The 21842-nt window shown below is 32.3% G+C and overlaps 1 protein-coding gene across 1 annotated transcript; it reads right to left on the bottom strand.

The window, feature by feature from the left end:
- Positions 1-1890: 1890 nt before the first annotated feature.
- LOC130450417 (uncharacterized) lies at positions 1891-4457 on the bottom strand. Its single transcript, XM_056788789.1, has 2 exons — positions 4443-4457; positions 1891-3027 (listed from the first exon to the last, which is right to left on the bottom strand). Exons 1-2 carry the CDS (start codon positions 4455-4457, stop codon positions 1891-1893), a joined length of 1152 nt encoding a protein of 383 aa, XP_056644767.1.
- Positions 4458-21842: the final 17385 nt, after the last annotated feature.

Raw genomic sequence — 21842 nt, 5'->3', positions numbered from 1 at the left:
CAGGTTTGTATTGAAATGGAAAGGTATTTGACATTAAAATATTTATAAACAATAATTTATTCGTAATAACATACATTTACAAAAAAATATGTACATGGGTTATAGAGAAATTAGTCAATATATGCAAACAATGCAAAATATTATAAGAATATAGAAAAAAACTTTAAATTACAAAAAATATACTGGAAAGTGAGATAATAAACCAAGTTGTATACAATAATAAATAAGGATATAAGAAATAACAGACTTTAGATTATAAAATAGAGACTGGAAAGTGGAATAATTAACCAGTTAGTAAAGAATAATGATGGAATTACCAAAGTTGTTATTTTGAATGTATGTTTTATCAATATAAGTCAAATCTCTGTACCTCTTGATGAGTGGATAATGGAAAGAGTAGAATCAACAATCATTTACACAAAATCTTATCAAAATGTATGAATAATAATGGAAAATGAATAGTCCATTGAAATGTTACAATAGACCTTGAGTTTTTCTATTTTTGACCATATTTTTCGAACTATTGACTCTACAAAAAATTTGTAAAGACGTAAATTGTGCCAAACTGCTTTGCCTACAATTTTTTTCATGACACGTTTTGCCATTAACCGCGAATTTAAAAAGTTAAGAGCAAAAAAGTGCAAAAATTTCTTTTTTTTTTCATTTTTCAATAAAATTACCCCAGAATAATCTTTTAGATCGTTCTTTGAGGATTAATTTTTTATGTGGATTTTTTGGATCCCACTACCTGTTAAAAATAATAAATAAAAATTAAAAAATAAAAAGTTATTGAGCGAAAAAAGAAACTGTTGACGAAATTTTAGCACTTTTCTGCTCATAACTTTTTAAATTCGAGGTGAGAGGCAAAAAATGTCATAAACAAAATTGTAGGCAAAGAGATTTGCCACAATTTATGTCTTTACGAATTTTTCATAGAGACAATAGTTCGCGAAATATCGTCAAAAATAGCTATTCACCCCCTTTATTTAAGCTGGCGAACGGGGGATAAGGGGTGGTACCTCACAAACTTAAGGTTAGGCTTTCCTTAATCTGCCCCACACATCGGTGAAGTAACATTTTAATGGACTTAAAGTAGATATTAGATCTATTCGAGTAGTAATTAAATAAATAAAATATTTTAAAGGATAAAATAACTGTAGGTATGATTGAAAATATACAGCCCCCGAATAAGGATAACTAATATTCCATTATAAAGAATATACAATATTATTGAAAATAAGTTTAGAATATTTCAAATCGTAGAAAAACTAAGAAGTTTTTTGAAAAATCTATCAGGAATTGAATAGTAATACGCACAAATCCGATCGATATTTTGAGAACATGAAAATCAAGATAAAAACAAAAAAAATGCAAAATTTCAAGATAACTATGAGTAGAAGGGTGATTGAGAAACAATTATAAAAGAAAAAGAAACGGAACCAATAATCCTTCTATAAATATTTAATAAAAATTGTATGATACAACATATAAAATCAGATGAAAATATTACCTCATGTCCATTTTGGTCCTGTATGTTTTCATTCACATTGTACTATAGAGAAAACTTAATAATAATATTGCACAAAGGTTTCGAGTTGAAATTACTTAACACTAAAATTAACAGGTCAATTTTTATGAAACAAATCATTACCAAACTCATATAAAGATAATGAAGCCGATAAAGACGACTTGAGTTGAATTAAAAATATATATAATCAAGTTTGACTGGACTATTGAACAAGACAAGGGACCTAGTTAACGTTTTTGAACCCTAAACAAAATCCACATATAACTATTTTTAATTCTTCAGTATACTTTCTAATTGGTGCTTTGCATTTCAATAAAGTTTGGAAATGATTGTTTCATTAAAAGTAAACAAAAATTTATTATTTAGATTGGATGATGCAAATGTCTGGCATATCGAACGAAACCATTTTTTGGTAACGACTTATATAACCTTGTAACGTGAGTATTGTCTCTTTCATCATTAGTAACCGTTTCATCAGCAGGAACATAGTAATGGAACTGCGGCATTCGAGACATTGTTTTTGGGTGAACCTTCGGACTTCGTCTGGTATTTCTATGAGCACCTTTAGAGGAATAACTGCTCAAACCAGGAGTTTTCTTTGTTTTCTTATCAGATGTGTACGTTCCTGGTATATTGAGTTGAGTTATGGATTGTTTCGATTTATTTCTTATTGGTTTGAAGCCGCCTTCTACGTGAGGTTCGCTAAATAGCATGTTACTATGTCTATAGAAAGTTTCGAGATAGTTTCGAATTTCGTCTTCAGATAATTCGTGTGAAGGTTGCAGTGATGTATCTTTCGTTGAAGGTCTAATATTGTGTTCTTGTTCGTTCAAATTGATTTCTACAGGATTAACAACTCTAATATCGACGGGTTCTACTGGATGTCCCTTTATTAGACTCAAATCTATAGGTAGGTGTGGAGCTAACTTGATCTTCCCGTATTCCTTTTCGATTATCGATTGAGATCTTATCGTATCCGGTTTCCGTGGCTTGTACTTGTGCTCAGATTTAATCACTGAATGTTGTGACTCATCTGCTACTTCTTCTTGATTAACATAAACATAGTTTTGATTCGTATTTTCTTCTACTGTTTGATAATGTGCTGCGTGAGTCAGTGCTTCTTCTTCTTCTTCTTCTTCTTCTTCTGACAAGCTCTGTTTATACTGCAACGTATATTGTGGAATATTGTTAGCGATTCCATACAAAGATTGATGTTCCCCTAAACTTTGTTTCAAAATAACTTCGTTGTGGCTGGTAGGTTCATCTTTTGTTTGAGGATGATGTGATACCAGATGTTTAAAAGAACCCGCATGTTTAACAACCGCATTGAAACCACTATGGTCATCTGCAGTATAGTCCACTGTTCTGATTGATCCATCGGGTTCGACTAGAGAATACTGACCGATCACTTTGTCGCCATTTTTCTTTTCCCATTGGTGCTTGATATCACCTGTATGGTAGTCTCTTACTCCATAACTGAAGTTGTAGTCTGTGGGTGTCTGAAAAAGACGATATAATTGCACACACAGTTACTAATAAGTGTTATTATTTTCAACTGATTTAGTGAATAATAAATTACTATTACTCACGTAATGGTCGTGACCTGGGGCGTAATTTTCAAGTCCAGTTGGATTCGGATGTGGATTTACTCTCGATGAAAAAATTACTGCTAATAGTACTGCCTAGAAAGTATTAAATGATGCTAGAAAGTATGTTATTATAACAAATTTCATATGACAATGTAGTTTTAGGAACCAAAAATAATTGAGCCATTTATTTGTTTACTTTATTCAGTGAGTGAGGTAAGTTAAAACTTGCCAGTCCTTCATAGTCTATACAAAAATAACTCGACGTGAACCACAACGTGAAAAATTATGCATCCACCAGGATCTTTGGAATACTAAATATACAGGGCGGCTTCGTAAAACCACAACCACTGACAAGAAACGTACTGTTTTGATCATTAAACTTGATTGAGAAAAGCAGGTTTTTTCAGAAGTATGACAGTGAAGATTCTTTTAAAACGTTAAAATAAAATAAAAAGGTTGCACATAAAAATTGGACACATGAAGAATGGAAGAGAGTTTTATGGAGTGATGAGACAAAGTTTGAACTTTTTGGGTCTAACATAAGAGTGTCGGAAATCAGAAAACAGTGCACATACTACTTTCACAACTATGGAATATCCTGAAAAACGAATGGAACCAAATAGAAGACGATGTTCGTTGAAATTGTGCACCGAAATGATAAGAGAAGAGGAAAACATAAAAAAAAAATTAAATATCTAATAATAACACACTGTAGTTTTATTACTATATTCTTATTTTAATTTGTTATATATAACGCAAATTATAGGGTGAGAAAAAACTTTTGACTGGTAGTGTATATTGATGAAATAGTTTCTAATTTAACATCTTTTGAGATCAAAAAAGCCTCTCAAAAGTATCACCTATTCTTGAAATATTATTTTTAATTTAATTTTTAATCCCCTATTCAGTATAAATTTGTTAGATAATTAGTCTAACATGTCTCCAACATTTCTATACCATTTTTAAAAAATGATTATATTTAAGTGTTGGTTTTCTTTAATATTTCTCTCCTTGGAAAATGTTTTCAAGATCCAGAAATAGCCAATATTTGCAATAGGAAGCATCTAATTCAATTTTACCATTCTTGACATCCAATATTTGAAAACAAAAAACCCAGAGATTACTTAATATTTTTACAAATAAATTGATTTAATGAATGATAATCTGAATGATTTGAATTTTTGTTAAATGTAATGAAGTAGATAAAGATGGAATTTCTTTCAACACAATTTAAAATCGAAAAATTCCAAATTGAACTATATACAATCATAAATACAGTTAAACAAACTTTTATTTATAGTAGGTACTCGAAATTATTAACTAACCTGGTATATCCACATCGTAATTCTTAGTTCAAGTATCAAGTTCAAATTACAATTTCACTCCACTATCAACGACTTTCACATACTGTGTACCAGTCAACATAAGGATATATTTATAAACTAAGATCTTCTTTTTCACATCAATTTTGTCCCTTCCATTTTTTTCATCACAGTTTATCACCTCGATTAAACTGGCAATGAAGAATTTCTGGAAATTTCATTTAATGGCAATCATAGATTCAGCTGCAAATTACTTAAATTTTCATATATGTAGTGGGGTTGTAATAAAATTTCTTTAATCCATGATTTAAAGCTTCCGCAGTTAAATATTTCTTTATTCCTGATTTTTTAATATGTTTTCCAATTAATTCATTTTTCATTTCCAATTATTGTTTTCATTATTCTCTTAAGGATAATTACCTTGACAATTTTTTCAACTGTATGTCTAATGTAGCTTAAATATCAAAGTTTTCTTTAAAATATATCTTGTTGTACCCCACCCTACGCTCTTTTTGTATATTTCTATTATCTCTATTACCTTTATTAACAAAATTTTATGAATTTCTTATTGAAATTATATAAAGTTTTTCCATTATCAATTGCAGATTATAAAAAACTTGTTCGAAGCACTTGCCAAAAATTTTGTTTGATCTACCATAGGCGTAGATACCTCATGCGAGAAAGTATTCGTTAAAAGGCAATCGAATCATTATAATTTGGACTTCATTATTCGCCGTTATTTAGACACATAATTGTAGTCCTACTTGGAACTTTGAAAAAAATCATTATTATAACTCAATATTAAATGATAAAACGTAAATAGACGAGTAAAATGTACCTGCCTGTAAGGGCGTTTGGTTTAAACAGTGTACCAGACGTGAACTGAACCTTTTTGTACACCATTCGTTTTATTTTTGGAATATTTACGGTTTGGTGCTATTTTTATTGAGTGTAAACTGCAATTCTTAGTTATCTTATTTTTCATTTTTCTTATTTTAGTTTAAAGTTTTTTAAATGTTTCTTCATCTAGTCTGAAATAATTTTGTCGTTTAATTCTATAGCTAAACTCATATTTTTCTTTGTTCTATTTAGTCAGGGCCTGGTCCATCATCATTTGGGTGCTTTCTTTTCAGCCCACCAGACTTCAAAAACAAGCAGCAGATATAGTTATTACCAGTGATGTGATGACCATTTTTTTCTTGTTTACTTTACCAAGTTTTGTTATTTTCATTTCTAAGCCGCCTACACAGGGCCGGATTAAGATTTATGAGGCCCGGGGCTAAAATAATGACTGGGCCCCCTTAAGGATTTCGAAAACCTGGAAAAATTCACAAAATAATATCAATACGTTAGATTTGTGGTATCAACAGATCAAAAAATACAGAATGATTTCCAAATGATGGGGCCCTCTTGGACCTGGGGCCCGGGGCTATAGCCCGCCAAGCCCCTAGCTTAATCCGGCCCTGCGCCTACAAAATATTAAATAAAATTTCAGGTTAGGAAATTTTTTACTTATGGAATTTTGATTAGTGACAACCATGCAAATCAATCATTTTTATGCATCAGTTTAGATTCAAACTCCTCAAGTGTCCGTTAGTACTTAATATTTTATAAATTATCGACATCAGGTCATAGTTTTGATAAAAAGTTTTTACAAAATGTACAGTCGTAACAACATCAAAGAGTGTTTTTTATAAATTATTGTATGACCGGCAAATACGTTAATTACGTAAATAATTTTTCCAATACAAAATCGAAAGCGTCATCTGTTGTTTGGCCTCGAGTGTCTTTGGTAATTTAACGATGTTGTCTCGCACAATTCTTAAACAATCGAGATGGGTGTAGAAGAAATTTGTTCTCAAAGTTATCCGCCAGATGTACGACGTATGTACATCAAATGTTATTTTCAACTTGAAGAGAGTTATAGAAAGTGAAATAAAAGTTCTCAGTAAAAGTTTAATTGAGATTAAAATATCTTGTTAAATGGGAAAAAGATTTTGTTATAAAATGCATTAGATTGTTTATTGGAACACAAAATATTTATATATAATAGATATATAAAACACAATATTTATAGAATATATAAAATGGTATTTTAATGATGCCCATCCTGGAAAAACACACGAATAAGTATATTATGAATTAGTTACAAAATTATAGAATGAATTATCAAAATCAGTTTGATAAAAAACCATCGGGCACAACATATTACCAATTTCCAATTCAGTAGGTTCTTTCCCTAAGTTTTCCCAAAATTTCTCACATATTTTATCAATAAAGAATGAAATCAGCTCAAGAGATATATAAAGATCGTCATACTCGAACACTCAAACAATCATGAGGCGTATACGGGGATGATTTAAAGTCTGGTAACAGAAAATAATCCGAGGGGGCTGAATCTAGCGAATAGGATGCATGAGGTAGCAATTCGAACTTTAAAGTTATTACAATAACGGATGTGTGAGCTGGTGTATTGTCTTGATGGAACAACACTTTCTCCTTAGTCAAATGCGACCGTTTCTGCTTAATTTCATCGCTCAAACGTTGCTCAAATAAGTTCGTTGATAGTTTTTCCCTTTTCGCGATAGTAATGAAAATTATCCCACGCGCATCTCAAAGAACCGACGCCATAATCTTGCCTGTTGTTGGAACGGTCTTCACCTTCTTTGGAGCCGATTCTCCCTTTTCAGTCCATTGTTTTGATGGTTATTCTGCTTTGGGTGTGAAGTAATGATCCCACGTTTCATCCATAATTATGAAACGGCTTTATTTCTGTGAAACACTCGATCGAAAAATCTTCACGACGCTGTTTTTGTTCCGTTGTAAGCAAACGCGGCACCCATCTTGTCCTCAGCTTGTTCGTGTACTTTCTAGTACAGTGGTTTTTTCAAGCAACTACCGCCATCTCTCGTTCAGACCATGTACTTCTAATATATACCTTTTTTGCAAGATAGCTAGCTTGGTATAGTTTCTACAGTTATAATATGTATGAGAACACATGTATGAAAGTCGTTTAAAATATTATTATTTAAAAGTTGATATTATTGTAGCAATTTATGTGAATTTCTATTTCTTGTTTCCCATTTCTCTTCGAATGATTTGAAATACCAAATAAGTATTAACTATCAGACGATGGGAAACAGATTTCTTCGATTTTACTTCCTATTCTTGGGGTTACTGTGTCATAGAATTGAAGATATATTTTTCTGATGAAATCATCAGGAAACTTTCTAAGTTATTTTCAGTTGATAGTTATAAGAAGTCGTGTCTGTATAATGTACATCGGTAAGATGCGTCATTTCAATTTCATAATTATTTATTGTGAAAAATTAAACCGGAAATTAAATTAATACGATATCAAGAGTACAATTTTCCTACAGAACGATGCGGAATTAGTATAATTATAGTTAGAATCCTCACTTATCGTTAAATAATGGTTGTAGAAACCTAGTAGATCTTTGAAAATTTCTATTAGATGGAACAGTAGTAAAAAAGTATTTTACACTAGATGAAATACTCATTTTCTTTTCGTTTCTACAACATATACAAGAGCTTGAAAATAAAAACTCACTAAACCTTAAAATTGTAAAAGTTATTGAGAAACGTGAAACAAGGTTACGAATGTTTATTTATTGGGATAAAATTATATCTTTTTGACTTTGTTCTATTCTATTTTTCTTATGAACGTGAAAATATTGGGAACAATGTCAAATCGCGATATTAAAGGTAGAAAACGACGGAAGGAAAAGAATTGATTTGTCATGAAGACATAACCTTAAAATATTTATAGCTTAACTATAATTATGGTGGTAATAGTTGAGTTCCCAAGCGCTTTTTGCGCAGCCAGTGGCAGAAAAAAGTACTATAATATTGTGAAACAACCTAAACCGTTCGGTCTTCTTGTAACTGTACTTGGTCTGCCCCTAAAGCGGAAAATGGTACTCCAATACTTTCCACAATAGCGCTCGCAAGCAATTCGGGGACGTATTTTTTTTATAAACAATTATTTTGTTCCTCATATTGAATAATTATTGTCAAACTTCATTGAAATAGTACAGACCTCTACCCTGCATACTTAGTATATCATAATTTTTGGATTAAAAATTGTGGAATACAATTTTTTCAATCGCCATCTTGTTGTTAGTAATAACAACTTTCATTACAGTTGAAAAATATTTATAACTGGATTAAATATGGGCGACAAAGAACGATATTAACGACATCTATTGACAACTGACAACGCACCACTACCTTTACTGAACTCTTGAAACTGTAAGGTATCCATTATATTACTCTTATTTCCTATTCACTCGTATTTTGATGACAGTTGTTATAGTTTTTGTGGTACAATAATATACATACCTTTAGCTTTATTCAATTTAGATCATAGTTCAAGATTTTCTATACGGCGCAATACTACCTCGGCTTGTAACACAAAGATGGCGCTAGTAACATGAATTTAATAAATTTCTTCACTGTTCTTTTTGTATTAAATCTATTTCCATCAAAATTAGTTCAATCCAAATTTTCTCTTTACCGTTAGAGAATATTGTACTCTAATTGGACTGAAAGTGTTTGAGTATAATTTTTTCACGCTCCATCTACCAGTGAATAGCATCAAATAATATTAAAAAACATTTATATTTGGAATAAATATGGATGACATCAATATTTTTTAGCGACGTCTATTGTTGACTGATTGACTGCCTTTGCTTTGTTGGTCTGAAATTAAGTAGGAAACTCATTGAAATTTGTAAAATTTTGTTTTTAGTACTCTGTGTCCTGTATTCTGATGAAAGTTTTCTGTATCTATTATATTTATAACAGAATACTACCTCGGCTTGTGACACAAAGATGGCGCTACTAACATGAATTTAATAAATTTCTTCACCGTTCTTTTTGTATTAAATGTATTTCTCTCAAAATTAGTTCAATCCAAATTTTCTCTTTACCGTTAGAGAATATTGTACTCTAATTGGACTGAAAATGTTTGAGTATAATTTTTTCACGCTCTATCTACCAGTGAATAGCATCAAATAATATTAAAAAACATTTATATTTGGAATAAATATGGATGACATCAATATTTTTTAGCGACGTCTATTGTTGACTGATTGACTGCCTTTGCTTTGTTGGTCTGAAATTAAGTAGGAAACTCATTGAAATTTGTAAAATTTTGTTTATATTACTTTGTGTCCTGTATTCTGATGAAAGTTTTCTGTATCTATTATATTTATAACAGAATACTACCTCGGCTTGTGACACAAAGATGGCGCTACTAACATGAATTTAATAAATTTCTTCACCGTTCTTTTTGTATTAAATCTATTTCCATCAAAATTAGTTCAATCCAAATTTTCTCTTTACCGTTAGAGAATATTGTACTCTAATTGGACTGAAAGTGTTTGAGTATAATTTTTTCACGCTCCATCTACCAGTGAATAGCATCAAATAATATTAAAAAACATTTATATTTGGAATAAATATGGATGACATCAATATTTTTTAGCGACGTCTATTGTTGACTGATTGACTGCCTTTGCTTTGTTGGTCTGAAATTAAGTAGGAAACTCATTGAAATTTGTAAAATTTTGTTTATATTACTTTGTGTCCTGTATTCTGATGAAAGTTTTCTGTATCTATTATATTTATAACAGAATACTACCTCGGCTTGTGACACAAAGATGGCGCTACTAACATGAATTTAATAAATTTCTTCACCGTTCTTTTTGTATTAAATCTATTTCCATCAAAATTAGTTCAATCCAAATTTTCTCTTTACCGTTAGAGAATATTGTACTCTAATTGGACTGAAAGTGTTTGAGTATAATTTTTTCACGCTCCATCTACCAGTGAATAGCATCAAATAATATTAAAAAACATTTATATTTGGAATAAATATGGATGACATCAATATTTTTTAGCGACGTCTATTGTTGACTGATTGACTGCCTTTGCTTTGTTGGTCTGAAATTAAGTAGGAAACTCATTGAAATTTGTAAAATTTTGTTTTTAGTACTCTGTGTCCTGTATTCTGATGAAAGTTTTCTGTATCTATTATATTTATAACAGAATACTACCTCGGCTTGTGACACAAAGATGGCGCTACTAACATGAATTTAATAAATTTCTTCACCGTTCTTTTTGTATTAAATGTATTTCTCTCAAAATTAGTTCAATCCAAATTTTCTCTTTACCGTTAGAGAATATTGTACTCTAATTGGACTGAAAATGTTTGAGTATAATTTTTTCACGCTCCATCTACCAGTGAATAGCATGAAATAATATTAAAAAACATTTATATTTGGAATAAATATGGATGACATCAATATTTTTTAGCGACGTCTATTGTTGACTGATTGACTGCCTTTGCTTTGTTGGTCTGAAATTAAGTAGGAAACTCATTGAAATTTGTAAAATTTTGTTTATATTACTTTGTGTCCTGTATTCTGATGAAAGTTTTCTGTATCTATTATATTTATAACAGAATATTACCTCGGCTTATGACACAAAGATGGCGCTGGTAATATACTTTTTTCAATCTCTATATAGCAGTGAATAGTAGAAATAATATTAAAATCTCTATCCATTATAATTACGACAAAATTTTTGTATAGAAAATGTTTGAATATAATTATATCAGCGCCATCTAGCTGTCAATAGGATTAAATAATATTGAGAAACATTTATGTTTGGAATAAATATGGATGACCATCAATGTTTCTTCTCTAGTTTTGAAAACAAAGCTGGATCGCGATATCATAGACAACGAAACGATAGGAATTCAAGTTTGAAAACATGAATCTTTGGATTAAAAATGTTCATCAAGCAGTCAATAGCATTTAATAATAATATAAAACATTTATACTTGTAATAAATATGGATACCACCAATGTTTCTTCGCGACATCTATTGATAACTGTCAACAGCTGCTTTTGCTTTATTAGTGGGAAATTAAGTAGGAAACTCATTGAAATTTGCAAAATTTTGTTTATATTACCCTGTGTCCTGTATTCTAATGACAGTTATCTCTATCTATTATATTTGTAAAAAATTACTCTCTTTGATACAAAGATGGCGTCGGTATTTATTCTATTCCGGTACTGCTTTCTACAATAGATTCAAACCAATAACCAATAATAATAAATCCTAATGAAACAATTAACATACTGTCGATATTTAAGTACATTTTAAGTTATAGAGCCACTACCGATCCAGATGATTAGAAAAGTTATCAAAACATGCCAAATTGTGACAGTGTGAGCTGAAAACGATCATTGTTGAGTAAAAAACGTTATCCTGTAAGAATGTCAATCGAAATAAACGTACAGAAAAAGAAATTGATTTATCATGTTTCATCAGTTTACTGCTTCAAAATAGGTTTGACATATTTAATTTATTTTTTCATTATCTCATATGACCGGTTCAATTTGAGAGATCAGGTTTTTGTTTATTTCCTCGCTGACCTCAAATAATAAACATAAAGCCCAATCATTTTGTATCAAATGCCAGTTTACCTTCTCGATTCAAAAAATTACAAAATCCTTAAAGCAACTTTTTAACTTGAACAGTTTTTAACGAAATATCAACCAGTTTTTTTTTTTGATATGTCTACTCATACCTTTATACATAGTGGACAGATAATGTAGTTGTACGTTTACGTGTTATCTATAAAAACTGAAAATATTCGTTACCAAATAAATTGAATTTATTCAATAAAGATCTTCGACGTAATTAAAACTTGAATGAAACCAGTGTCTCATGTAACAAACAAAAAATTATCTGTCGATTGCGTGATTTAAGAAAAATAATATGATTAAAACACTCCTTTGAACGAAATATCGATTGGTATCTCTGTGGGTTACCTTGATCGACAAAATTTGCAATTACTACTTTTTTTTCTCGAAGAAAATATTGATGCATACCTTCGCGAATCCTTGAATTTATTCTGAAAAGTATAAATATTAAATCTTCAGATAACATCTAAATAAGTATTTTACAGTTAGAAAGGACTCGTTAAACTTGCTTTTTATCATGATAAAAATTACATTTTCTTCTAATATTCTATAAATACGTAATCAAATAACACTAGCGAGACAAAAAATATTCATTTGAAGTTGACAGATATTTTGAAAAATAGTTATTTACGATATGAGTGTTTTATTTTGTAAGTGAAAGATATAGTGAAATAAGCGGAATAAAATGAACAATTCCACGAACAAAATAAAATAACTTTCAACACAAATATCATACAACTTTTTTTGTACAACTGTCCTATTTGATTCAAAATGCATTTCAATATTTCAATGATCGCAAAACCGCGTTAAAAATATTTCTTATAAGCTGTCACTTTTAACACTGTAGACTGTCATTAAAAGTGACAGTCAACTGGCAGATGTACAAAAATAGAATTTTTGAAATTAGTTGGATTTACACTCTCATTTTTGATTGTCGTTTTGACACATACTCGACCAAGTTCGAACTAAATCCGTCAAAGAACGATAAATATCTAGAAAAACTTCCTGCCAAGTCACTTCCAATGGGATTCTCAATCTTCTTTGATTGAATTTTATAGGATTAATCGAAACTTCCAACTATTCTCTTCTTTTTTTATGGTAGATACACTTTTTTCTTTTATTTTGAAATTATATTGGTTTGCACGTCTCTATAATTGTTTATTATGACATATCCGGCTGTTAGAGACTCTTTTTATATACTATCTAATTTTCCAGAATCTTCGATTTCCTGGAAATCTTTAATTTACCACGAACAAGCAGTGTAAACAGGCCACAAACAACTAAACAGACCTTACAAGAATTACAAAGAGTACCTAGCGAATCCGCCAAACTTTGAGTATATTTAATGATTGAGAATTATATATTTCAACAAACAGACAAACAAACGTGCTATGGTAGGATACGTATTGTAATATTTGTATTGTGGGGAAAATAGGGGAGTTTTTAGTTGAGATATGGTTTGTTGAAATTTTCTTGGGAAGCCTTAGCTCGCGAATAGGAATTCAATTAGCCTTCCATTAGGCGCGCGGGTATTTCTAACGTATTTGGTCGCGTTGTATCTAGTAGATACATATATCAAATAAATTTTTTTGTTATTATTATTTTTAATATATTAATACAGCAAATTTTGTATGAATACTTCTTTTCTCCGCTTTTAATTTAACATTTTTTCAAGTAAAAAAAAAATAATTATTTTATATGTAAAATATGTAAAATTTTAATTAGGTTATCGACAGAACTAGGTTTAAAGTTACATTATTTATTCAAAATATTTTACAAACTTATAAAATTAATCGGAGTAATCAACCTCTTCAATTTCTTTATTATAACATTTATTACAAATCATATTTGTATGAAGCTGCTAACTTGTGAAATTGACGTCTTTATTATCTTGTAGACCGATCATCAAATCTTAGACATCTGAGTAGAAATCTGAAGCGCTTTTCAGACATTGCCATTTTGAAAAGATCAATTCCTAGCCCGTCAGATGCCCAAAAATCTTTCAAATTGCGGTGACCTCCTCGAAATACACCTGCTAGGTATAACAGGCCAAACAATGCTCTTATTTCAATCAAGTCTGTAGGACGACAATTTCCTTCACGGTTGAATTTGGCTTTTATACTTTCTATATATAGATTTGTGGAATCAACTATCATGTTTAGCATATTACTAAAAAATAGATTCCAGCAACCTAATTCAGTTTCGGCATTTATGGCTGTTTGACCAATTACACCAGGTAACTTCATCATAATATTATGAGGACAGGCTCGAGTTACTCTTGGTACAATTTTACTCTATCGTGTTCCGTCTTTGCCTACAATGACCATTTCAATGTAACACAATACAAGTGCATAAAATAACTCCAGGTTACCCAAAAAAATTACTGTTTTCTTGGTTTCCATCGTCATCGTTTCTATCGGCAGCGTTTTCATCGTCATCGCTTACTTCAAGTTCATGATCAGTCTCGGAATCAACTGATCTTGTCTCGACGTGGTCTTCTGTTTCAGATTCATCAGAGTCATCCACATCTTCTTGTAAATTTTCGTCCTCGGAAAAAGCGAGACTAGTAAGTTCTTCAATATCTTCTGGTTTTGAAAAGTCGTAAATTTTTGTACTCATGTTTTAATTTGACACTCGCACAAGCACTTTTAGAATACAAATAAACACTTGAAAACAATAAAATTTACGTTTGAATAATTACAAAACGTCGAAAGGAACGCTTTTGGTCGCGCTGTATCTAGCAGGTACAAATCCGGCGGTCGAACGGGTTTAGGGTGACCAGGGATTGTAAAAGTGAAATCATACGATTGTACTTCTAGGAAAAGCTTCGAGATACATCTACCGAGAACTACTGCAAATCTACATTTTCTAGAGCTATTACATAAATAAATATTTAGCAAAAATTTAGTCATGTATCTCGTAGATACACGCGCGACTAATGGAAGGTTAGAAGTTGGTAAAAAGTGTGCAAGAGAGGGAACAGCCACGACTGTATTATAACCTGTCATTGGGTGATAAACGGGATCACCAGGTCAGAGGAAAACCGCACAAAACACCAATAAATGGATTATAGATATGTCTAAAATCATCCCAAAAATGTACGTACTAATAGCAGCCCCTAACCAATATTTCCATTGTACCCTACACGTAAGGCTATAAAAGCTATGAGGGCTGGAAGTATTCAAAGTAACTGTAAATAAGTTTGGTATATGTATATTAAAGTCAATACTCATTGTGTAATTTATTCTTAAATATTTAAAACAACTATTTCATGTGATTCGTTACAGTTTTCTTTTTCCGACGATGATTTATGTACTTGATAGAAACGGTAAAAGTAAAAGTGTTTTATGTTAAAACTATAGTAAATACCGTAATAATAAATCACTTACTACGGCTGAGAATCTGTCAGCATTTCGTCAACATTTCATTTATCTGTCTTATCATACTCGAATAGTTTATTCTCTATCCCTGTTTCGTTTTTATTAAATTCAAAAAAGATTTTATCTAAAATAATTTCCGGCATATATTCAATTTGATTTAGTAAGATATAAAAAAAAACAATAAGAAATTTAAAAGTAGCTGCGTTAATAGAAAAGAAAGTTTATAAAATTTGTTCCAGGTTATTAACTATTTCGTACATAGAATTTCAAACAATAGTTGTGAAGAAAATAATGGCAATTAAATAGGATCTTCTTTTGCACTAGTTGACATTAAAAAATCGTAAAAATTTCGAAACATTGCCTATTAAAAAGATTGAAGAAAAGAATAAATAGACTTAAACCGAATATCATTCATTCAAGGAAATACGGAGGCGGTTCAAATTATGATCGAGAAAAACGTTGTAGATGGCGCGTCTGTAAGTTTTGAAGTCGCGGTTTGATTATGTTATCTGGGTGTCTTACTAACAGAGTGCTAGGTTCTAAAAGTGAGAGACCGTCGTTAATCAACTTATTCCCATTCGTTTTTTGTTGTCGTAAGGTATTAAAAATATGATCGTCGAACGCGCGCCATTAATACACCAGACAACATTTGGGGACGATCCTAAGTTGAATTTTCGAAAAATTTCAGTTGAACTCGGCATTAGTGTTGGTAGTGTAAAGTCTATTACCCAAAAACACCATCATTTTCTCAAAATAAGGACGCGTTGGGTACCCAGATTTAAAGTTGAAATGCAGTTGGAAGTTTGACGCAATTCCAAGCGGTTTTAAAGGAAAATCCAACGTCTTCAATGGTATTCCATAAGTGTCGATTTTGTTATTAAAAATACGAAATGAAGTTAGTAGTGAGTGCCGTATTTAAATGAGCCAAAGCGTCAAAGAGGTCCGTGAATCCGACGAGAATGAGTCGCATGATCGTCGAACGCGAACCATTATTACACCAGACACCAGACAATTTTCAAAAAATTTCAATTGAACTCGGCATTAGTATTGGTAGTGTAAAGTCTATTACCAAAGAACACCTTCAATATCTCAGAATAAGGACGCGTTGGGTACCCAGATTTAAAGTTAAAATGCAGTTGGAAGTTTGACGCAATTCTAAGCGGTTTTAAAGGAAAATCCAACGTCTTCAATGGTATCCCATAAGTATCGATTTTGTTATTAAAAATACGAAATGAAGTTAGTAGTGAGTGCCGTATTTAAATGAGCCAAAGCGTCAAAGACGTCTGTGAATCCGACGAGAATGAGTCGCATGATCGTCGAACGCGAACCATTATTACACCAGACACCAGACAATTTTCAAAAAATTTCAATTGAACTCGGCATTAGTATTGGTAGTGTAAAGTTTATTACCCAAAAACACCATCATTTTCTCAAAATAAGGACGCGTTGGGTACCCAGATTTAAAGTTGAAATGCAGTTGGAAGTTTGACGCAATTCCAAGCGGTTTTAAAGGAAAATCCAACGTCTTTAATGGTATCCCATAAGTGTCGATTTTGTTATTAAAAATACGAAATGAAGTTAATAGTGAGTGCCGTATTTAAATGACCCAAAGCGTCAAAGAGGTCTGTGAATCCGACGAGAATGAGTCGCATGATCGTCGAACGCGAACCATTATTACACCAGACACCAGACAATTTTCAAAAAATTTCAATTGAACTCGGCATTAGTATTGGTAGTGTAAAGTTTATTACCCAAAAACACCATCATTTTCTCAAAATAAGGACGCGTTGGGTACCCAGATTTAAAGTTGAAATGCAGTTGGAAGTTTGACGCAATTCCAAGCGGTTTTAAAGGAAAATCCAACGTCTTTAATGGTATCCCATAAGTGTCGATTTTGTTATTAAAAATACGAAATGAAGTTAGTAGTGAGTGCCGTATTTAAATGACCCAAAGCGTCAAAGAGGTCTGTGAATCCGACGAGAATGAGTCGCATGATCGTCGAACGCGAACCATTATTACACCAGACACCAGACAATTTTCAAAAAATTTCAATTGAACTCGGCATTAGTATTGGTAGTGTAAAGTTTATTACCCAAAAACACCATCATTTTCTCAAAATAAGGACGCGTTGGGTACCCAGATTTAAAGTTGAAATGCAGTTGGAAGTTTGACGCAATTCCAAGCGGTTTTAAAGGAAAATCCAACGTCTTTAATGGTATCCCATAAGTGTCGATTTTGTTATTAAAAATACGAAATGAAGTTAATAGTGAGTGCCGTATTTAAATGACCCAAAGCGTCAAAGAGGTCTGTGAATCCGACGAGAATGAGTCGCATGATCGTCGAACGCGAACCATTATTACACCAGACACCAGACAATTTTCAAAAAATTTCAATTGAACTCGGCATTAGTATTGGTAGTGTAAAGTTTATTACCCAAAAACACCATCATTTTCTCAAAATAAGGACGCGTTGGGTACCCAGATTTAAAGTTGAAATGCAGTTGGAAGTTTGACGCAATTCCAAGCGGTTTTAAAGGAAAATCCAACGTCTTTAATGGTATCCCATAAGTGTCGATTTTGTTATTAAAAATACGAAATGAAGTTAGTAGTGAGTGCCGTATTTAAATGAGCCAAAGCGTCAAAGAGGTCCGTGAATCCGACGAGAATGAGTCGCATGATCGTCGAACGCGAACCATTATTACACCAGACACCAGACAATTTTCAAAAAATTTCAATTGAACTCGGCATTAGTATTGGTAGTGTAAAGTTTATTACCCAAAAACACCATCATTTTCTCAAAATAAGGACGCGTTGGGTACCCAGATTTAAAGTTGAAATGCAGTTGGAAGTTTGACGCAATTCCAAGCGGTTTTAAAGGAAAATCCAACGTCTTCAATGGTATTCCATAAGTGTCGATTTTGTTATTAAAAATACGAAATGAAGTTAGTAGTGAGTGCCGTATTTAAATGAGCCAAAGCGTCAAAGAGGTCCGTGAATCCGACGAGAATGAGTCGCATGATCGTCGAACGCGAACCATTATTACACCAGACACCAGACAATTTTCAAAAAATTTCAATTGAACTCGGCATTAGTATTGGTAGTGTAAAGTTTATTACCCAAAAACACCATCATTTTCTCAAAATAAGGACGCGTTGGGTACCCAGATTTAAAGTTGAAATGCAGTTGGAAGTTTGACGCAATTCCAAGCGGTTTTAAAGGAATATCCAACGTCTTTAATGGTATCCCATAAGTGTCGATTTTGTTATTAAAAATACGAAATGAAGTTAGTAGTGAGTGCCGTATTTAAATGAGCCAAAGCGTCAAAGAGGTCTGTGAATCCGACGAGAATGAGTCGCATGATCGTCGAACGCGAACCATTATTACACCAGACACCAGACAATTTTCAAAAAATTTCAATTGAACTCGGCATTAGTATTGGTAGTGTAAAGTTTATTACCCAAAAACACCATCATTTTCTCAAAATAAGGACGCGTTGGGTACCCAGATTTAAAGTTGAAATGCAGTTGGAAGTTTGACGCAATTCCAAGCGGTTTTAAAGGAAAATCCAACGTCTTTAATGGTATCCCATAAGTGTCGATTTTGTTATTAAAAATACGAAATGAAGTTAATAGTGAGTGCCGTATTTAAATGAGCCAAAGCGTCAAAGAGGTCCGTGAATCCGACGAGAATGAGTCGCATGATCGTCGAACGCGAACCATTATTACACCAGACACCAGACAATTTTCAAAAAATTTCAATTGAACTCGGCATTAGTATTGGTAGTGTAAAGTTTATTACCCAAAAACACCATCATTTTCTCAAAATAAGGACGCGTTGGGTACCCAGATTTAAAGTTGAAATGTAGTTGGAAGTTTGACGCAATTCCAAGCGGTTTTAAAGGAAAATCCAACGTCTTCAATGGTATTCCATAAGTGTCGATTTTGTTATTAAAAATACGAAATGAAGTTAGTAGTGAGTGCCGTATTTAAATGAGCCAAAGCGTCAAAGAGGTCCGTGAATCCGACGAGAATGAGTCGCATGATCGTCGAACGCGAACCATTATTACACCAGACACCAGACAATTTTCAAAAAATTTCAATTGAACTCGGCATTAGTATTGGTAGTGTAAAGTCTATTACCCAAAAACACCATCATTTTCTCAAAATAAGGACGCGTTGGGTACCCAGATTTAAAGTTGAAATGCAGTTGGAAGTTTGACGCAATTCCAAGCGGTTTTAAAGGAAAATCCAACGTCTTCAATGGTATTCCATAAGTGTCGATTTTGTTATTAAAAATACGAAATGAAGTTAGTAGTGAGTGCCGTATTTAAATGAGCCAAAGCGTCAAAGAGGTCCGTGAATCCGACGAGAATGAGTCGCATGATCGTCGAACGCGAACCATTATTACACCAGACACCAGACAATTTTCAAAAAATTTCAATTGAACTCGGCATTAGTATTGGTAGTGTAAAGTCTATTACCAAAGAACACCTTCAATATCTCAGAATAAGGACGCGTTGGGTACCCAGATTTAAAGTTGAAATGCAGTTGGAAGTTTGACGCAATTCCAAGCGGTTTTAAAGGAAAATCCAACGTCTTTAATGGTATCCCATAAGTATCGATTTTGTTATTAAAAATACGAAATGAAGTTAGTAGTGAGTGCCGTATTTAAATGAGCCAAAGCGTCAAAGAGGTCCGTGAATCCGACGAGAATGAGCCGCATGATCGTCGAACGCGAACCATTATTACACCAGACACCAGACAATTTTCAAAAAATTTCAATTGAACTCGGCATTAGTATTGGTAGTGTAAAGTCTATTACCAAAGAACACCTTCAATATCTCAGAATAAGGACGCGTTGGGTACCCAGATTTAAAGTTGAAATGCAGTTGGAAGTTTGACGCAATTCCAAGCGGTTTTCAAGGAAAACCCAACGTCTTCAATGGTATTCCATAAGTGTCGATTTTGGCGTTTTATCTCGCGGTGACAGTTTTGCTTACCAAAAATGACCCACTTGGCTCTCTGATTCGAGTCTCGCGGCTTTATAAGTTCAAGCAAAGAAGCAGGAGATTCACTCAATTAATATTTGAGAATAGGTTGAGGTCGTTTCGATCTCGAATCATACGCTATCGTGAGAGAAACTTCGGGAAGAACAAGCTACTAGATAGTTCGATAAGTCTTTTGCCCCCATACTCAAATCCGAAGATCGATTTGCACGTCAGAATCGCTATGGACCTCCATCAGTGTTTCCCTAACATCATCCTGACCAGACATAGTTCACCATTTTTCGGGTCCAAGCGTGTACATAAATGCTGGAAATGACAACCTTACTTCTTTGCGAGTTCACCAAATACACAGAATTCTAGCTTTACTGAAATTTTAGATAAACAATAGAAACTTTGTGTTTTATGACCTCAAGATCAAAACAGCATCTTTTTATACCTTCAAAATTGTAATATCTCTTACAAAAACATCTATTTTTATTTTGAATAACAAGAAGTTGGTAACATAACTTTCAATTTGGATTGCTGGATTACGTGAAGTCGAAAGAATTTGTCATTTAAAAAACCCACTTCACAGTGTGAGCTTGAGCTCAAATTTTTCCTTTCAACTATTAAATATGAAAAATTCACCACATGTTAGCCAAGATCTTTGTTTGCAACAATTTATTCAGATGATTTCAATGTTTATGATGGTGCTTGTGATGAAGATTAATAAAACCAAAGTTAGTTTTACTTCATATTGAGTTGAGTTTCTAATAAATCGTGTTATATACAAAGTTAACTTTCCAGAAGTTCGTACACCTAATTAATTTTTTCATGTACTCTACAATTTTCAGTATACAGAGTTGGATATTTGAGCTGACTGAGGCAGATAGTTCAAAGGATGTACCACTATATATTCTGTATATAAACAAAATAATTCGCGGCGAGTGTTATTTGTAAACCGATCCACTATAAAGTACAAAGTAGTTGAATAATGTAAGACAAAATTGATCCATTTTCATTTGTAAAATTAAGAGTTGGTAGGCATAAATAATCCTCGTCACCCATGCTGGGTGACGAATGTAATATATGTATACATATATATTATTACTTTGTGGTTGACATTTAAACTGCGAAAGAGGTCGTTGTTGGAAATAATAATATTTATGTGCAGTGATATGATCGATAAATTCACGTAAAAGTGTTTTATGGTCAATTTAAGGTTCGTGGTATTGAAAAAGTTGTTCGTTCACCCATATACAACCATGGTATCGGGTCATTCGTATTCAAACTGATAATAGAATTATTATGATAATAATTATAATAATAATTGTTCACGCTCATTTAACAGCAGGATGTTTTTGAAGATGTTACAGAATCTCAAGGATACATATATAATTGGAGAACAAATTTTAATATACTGAAAGAAATGTATATATTTAAGGAAACATATTAAGTTTAGATCAATGGTGGTTTTCTTCAGCCTTTCTGGAGTCGTCACTTCATTTGGTCTTCGTGGGTCG

The sequence above is a fragment of the Diorhabda sublineata genome, chromosome 11 (assembly GCF_026230105.1).
Source record: "Diorhabda sublineata isolate icDioSubl1.1 chromosome 11, icDioSubl1.1, whole genome shotgun sequence".
NCBI lineage: Eukaryota > Metazoa > Arthropoda > Insecta > Coleoptera > Chrysomelidae > Diorhabda > Diorhabda sublineata.
This window is presented reverse-complemented; position numbering and strand designations above follow the sequence as displayed.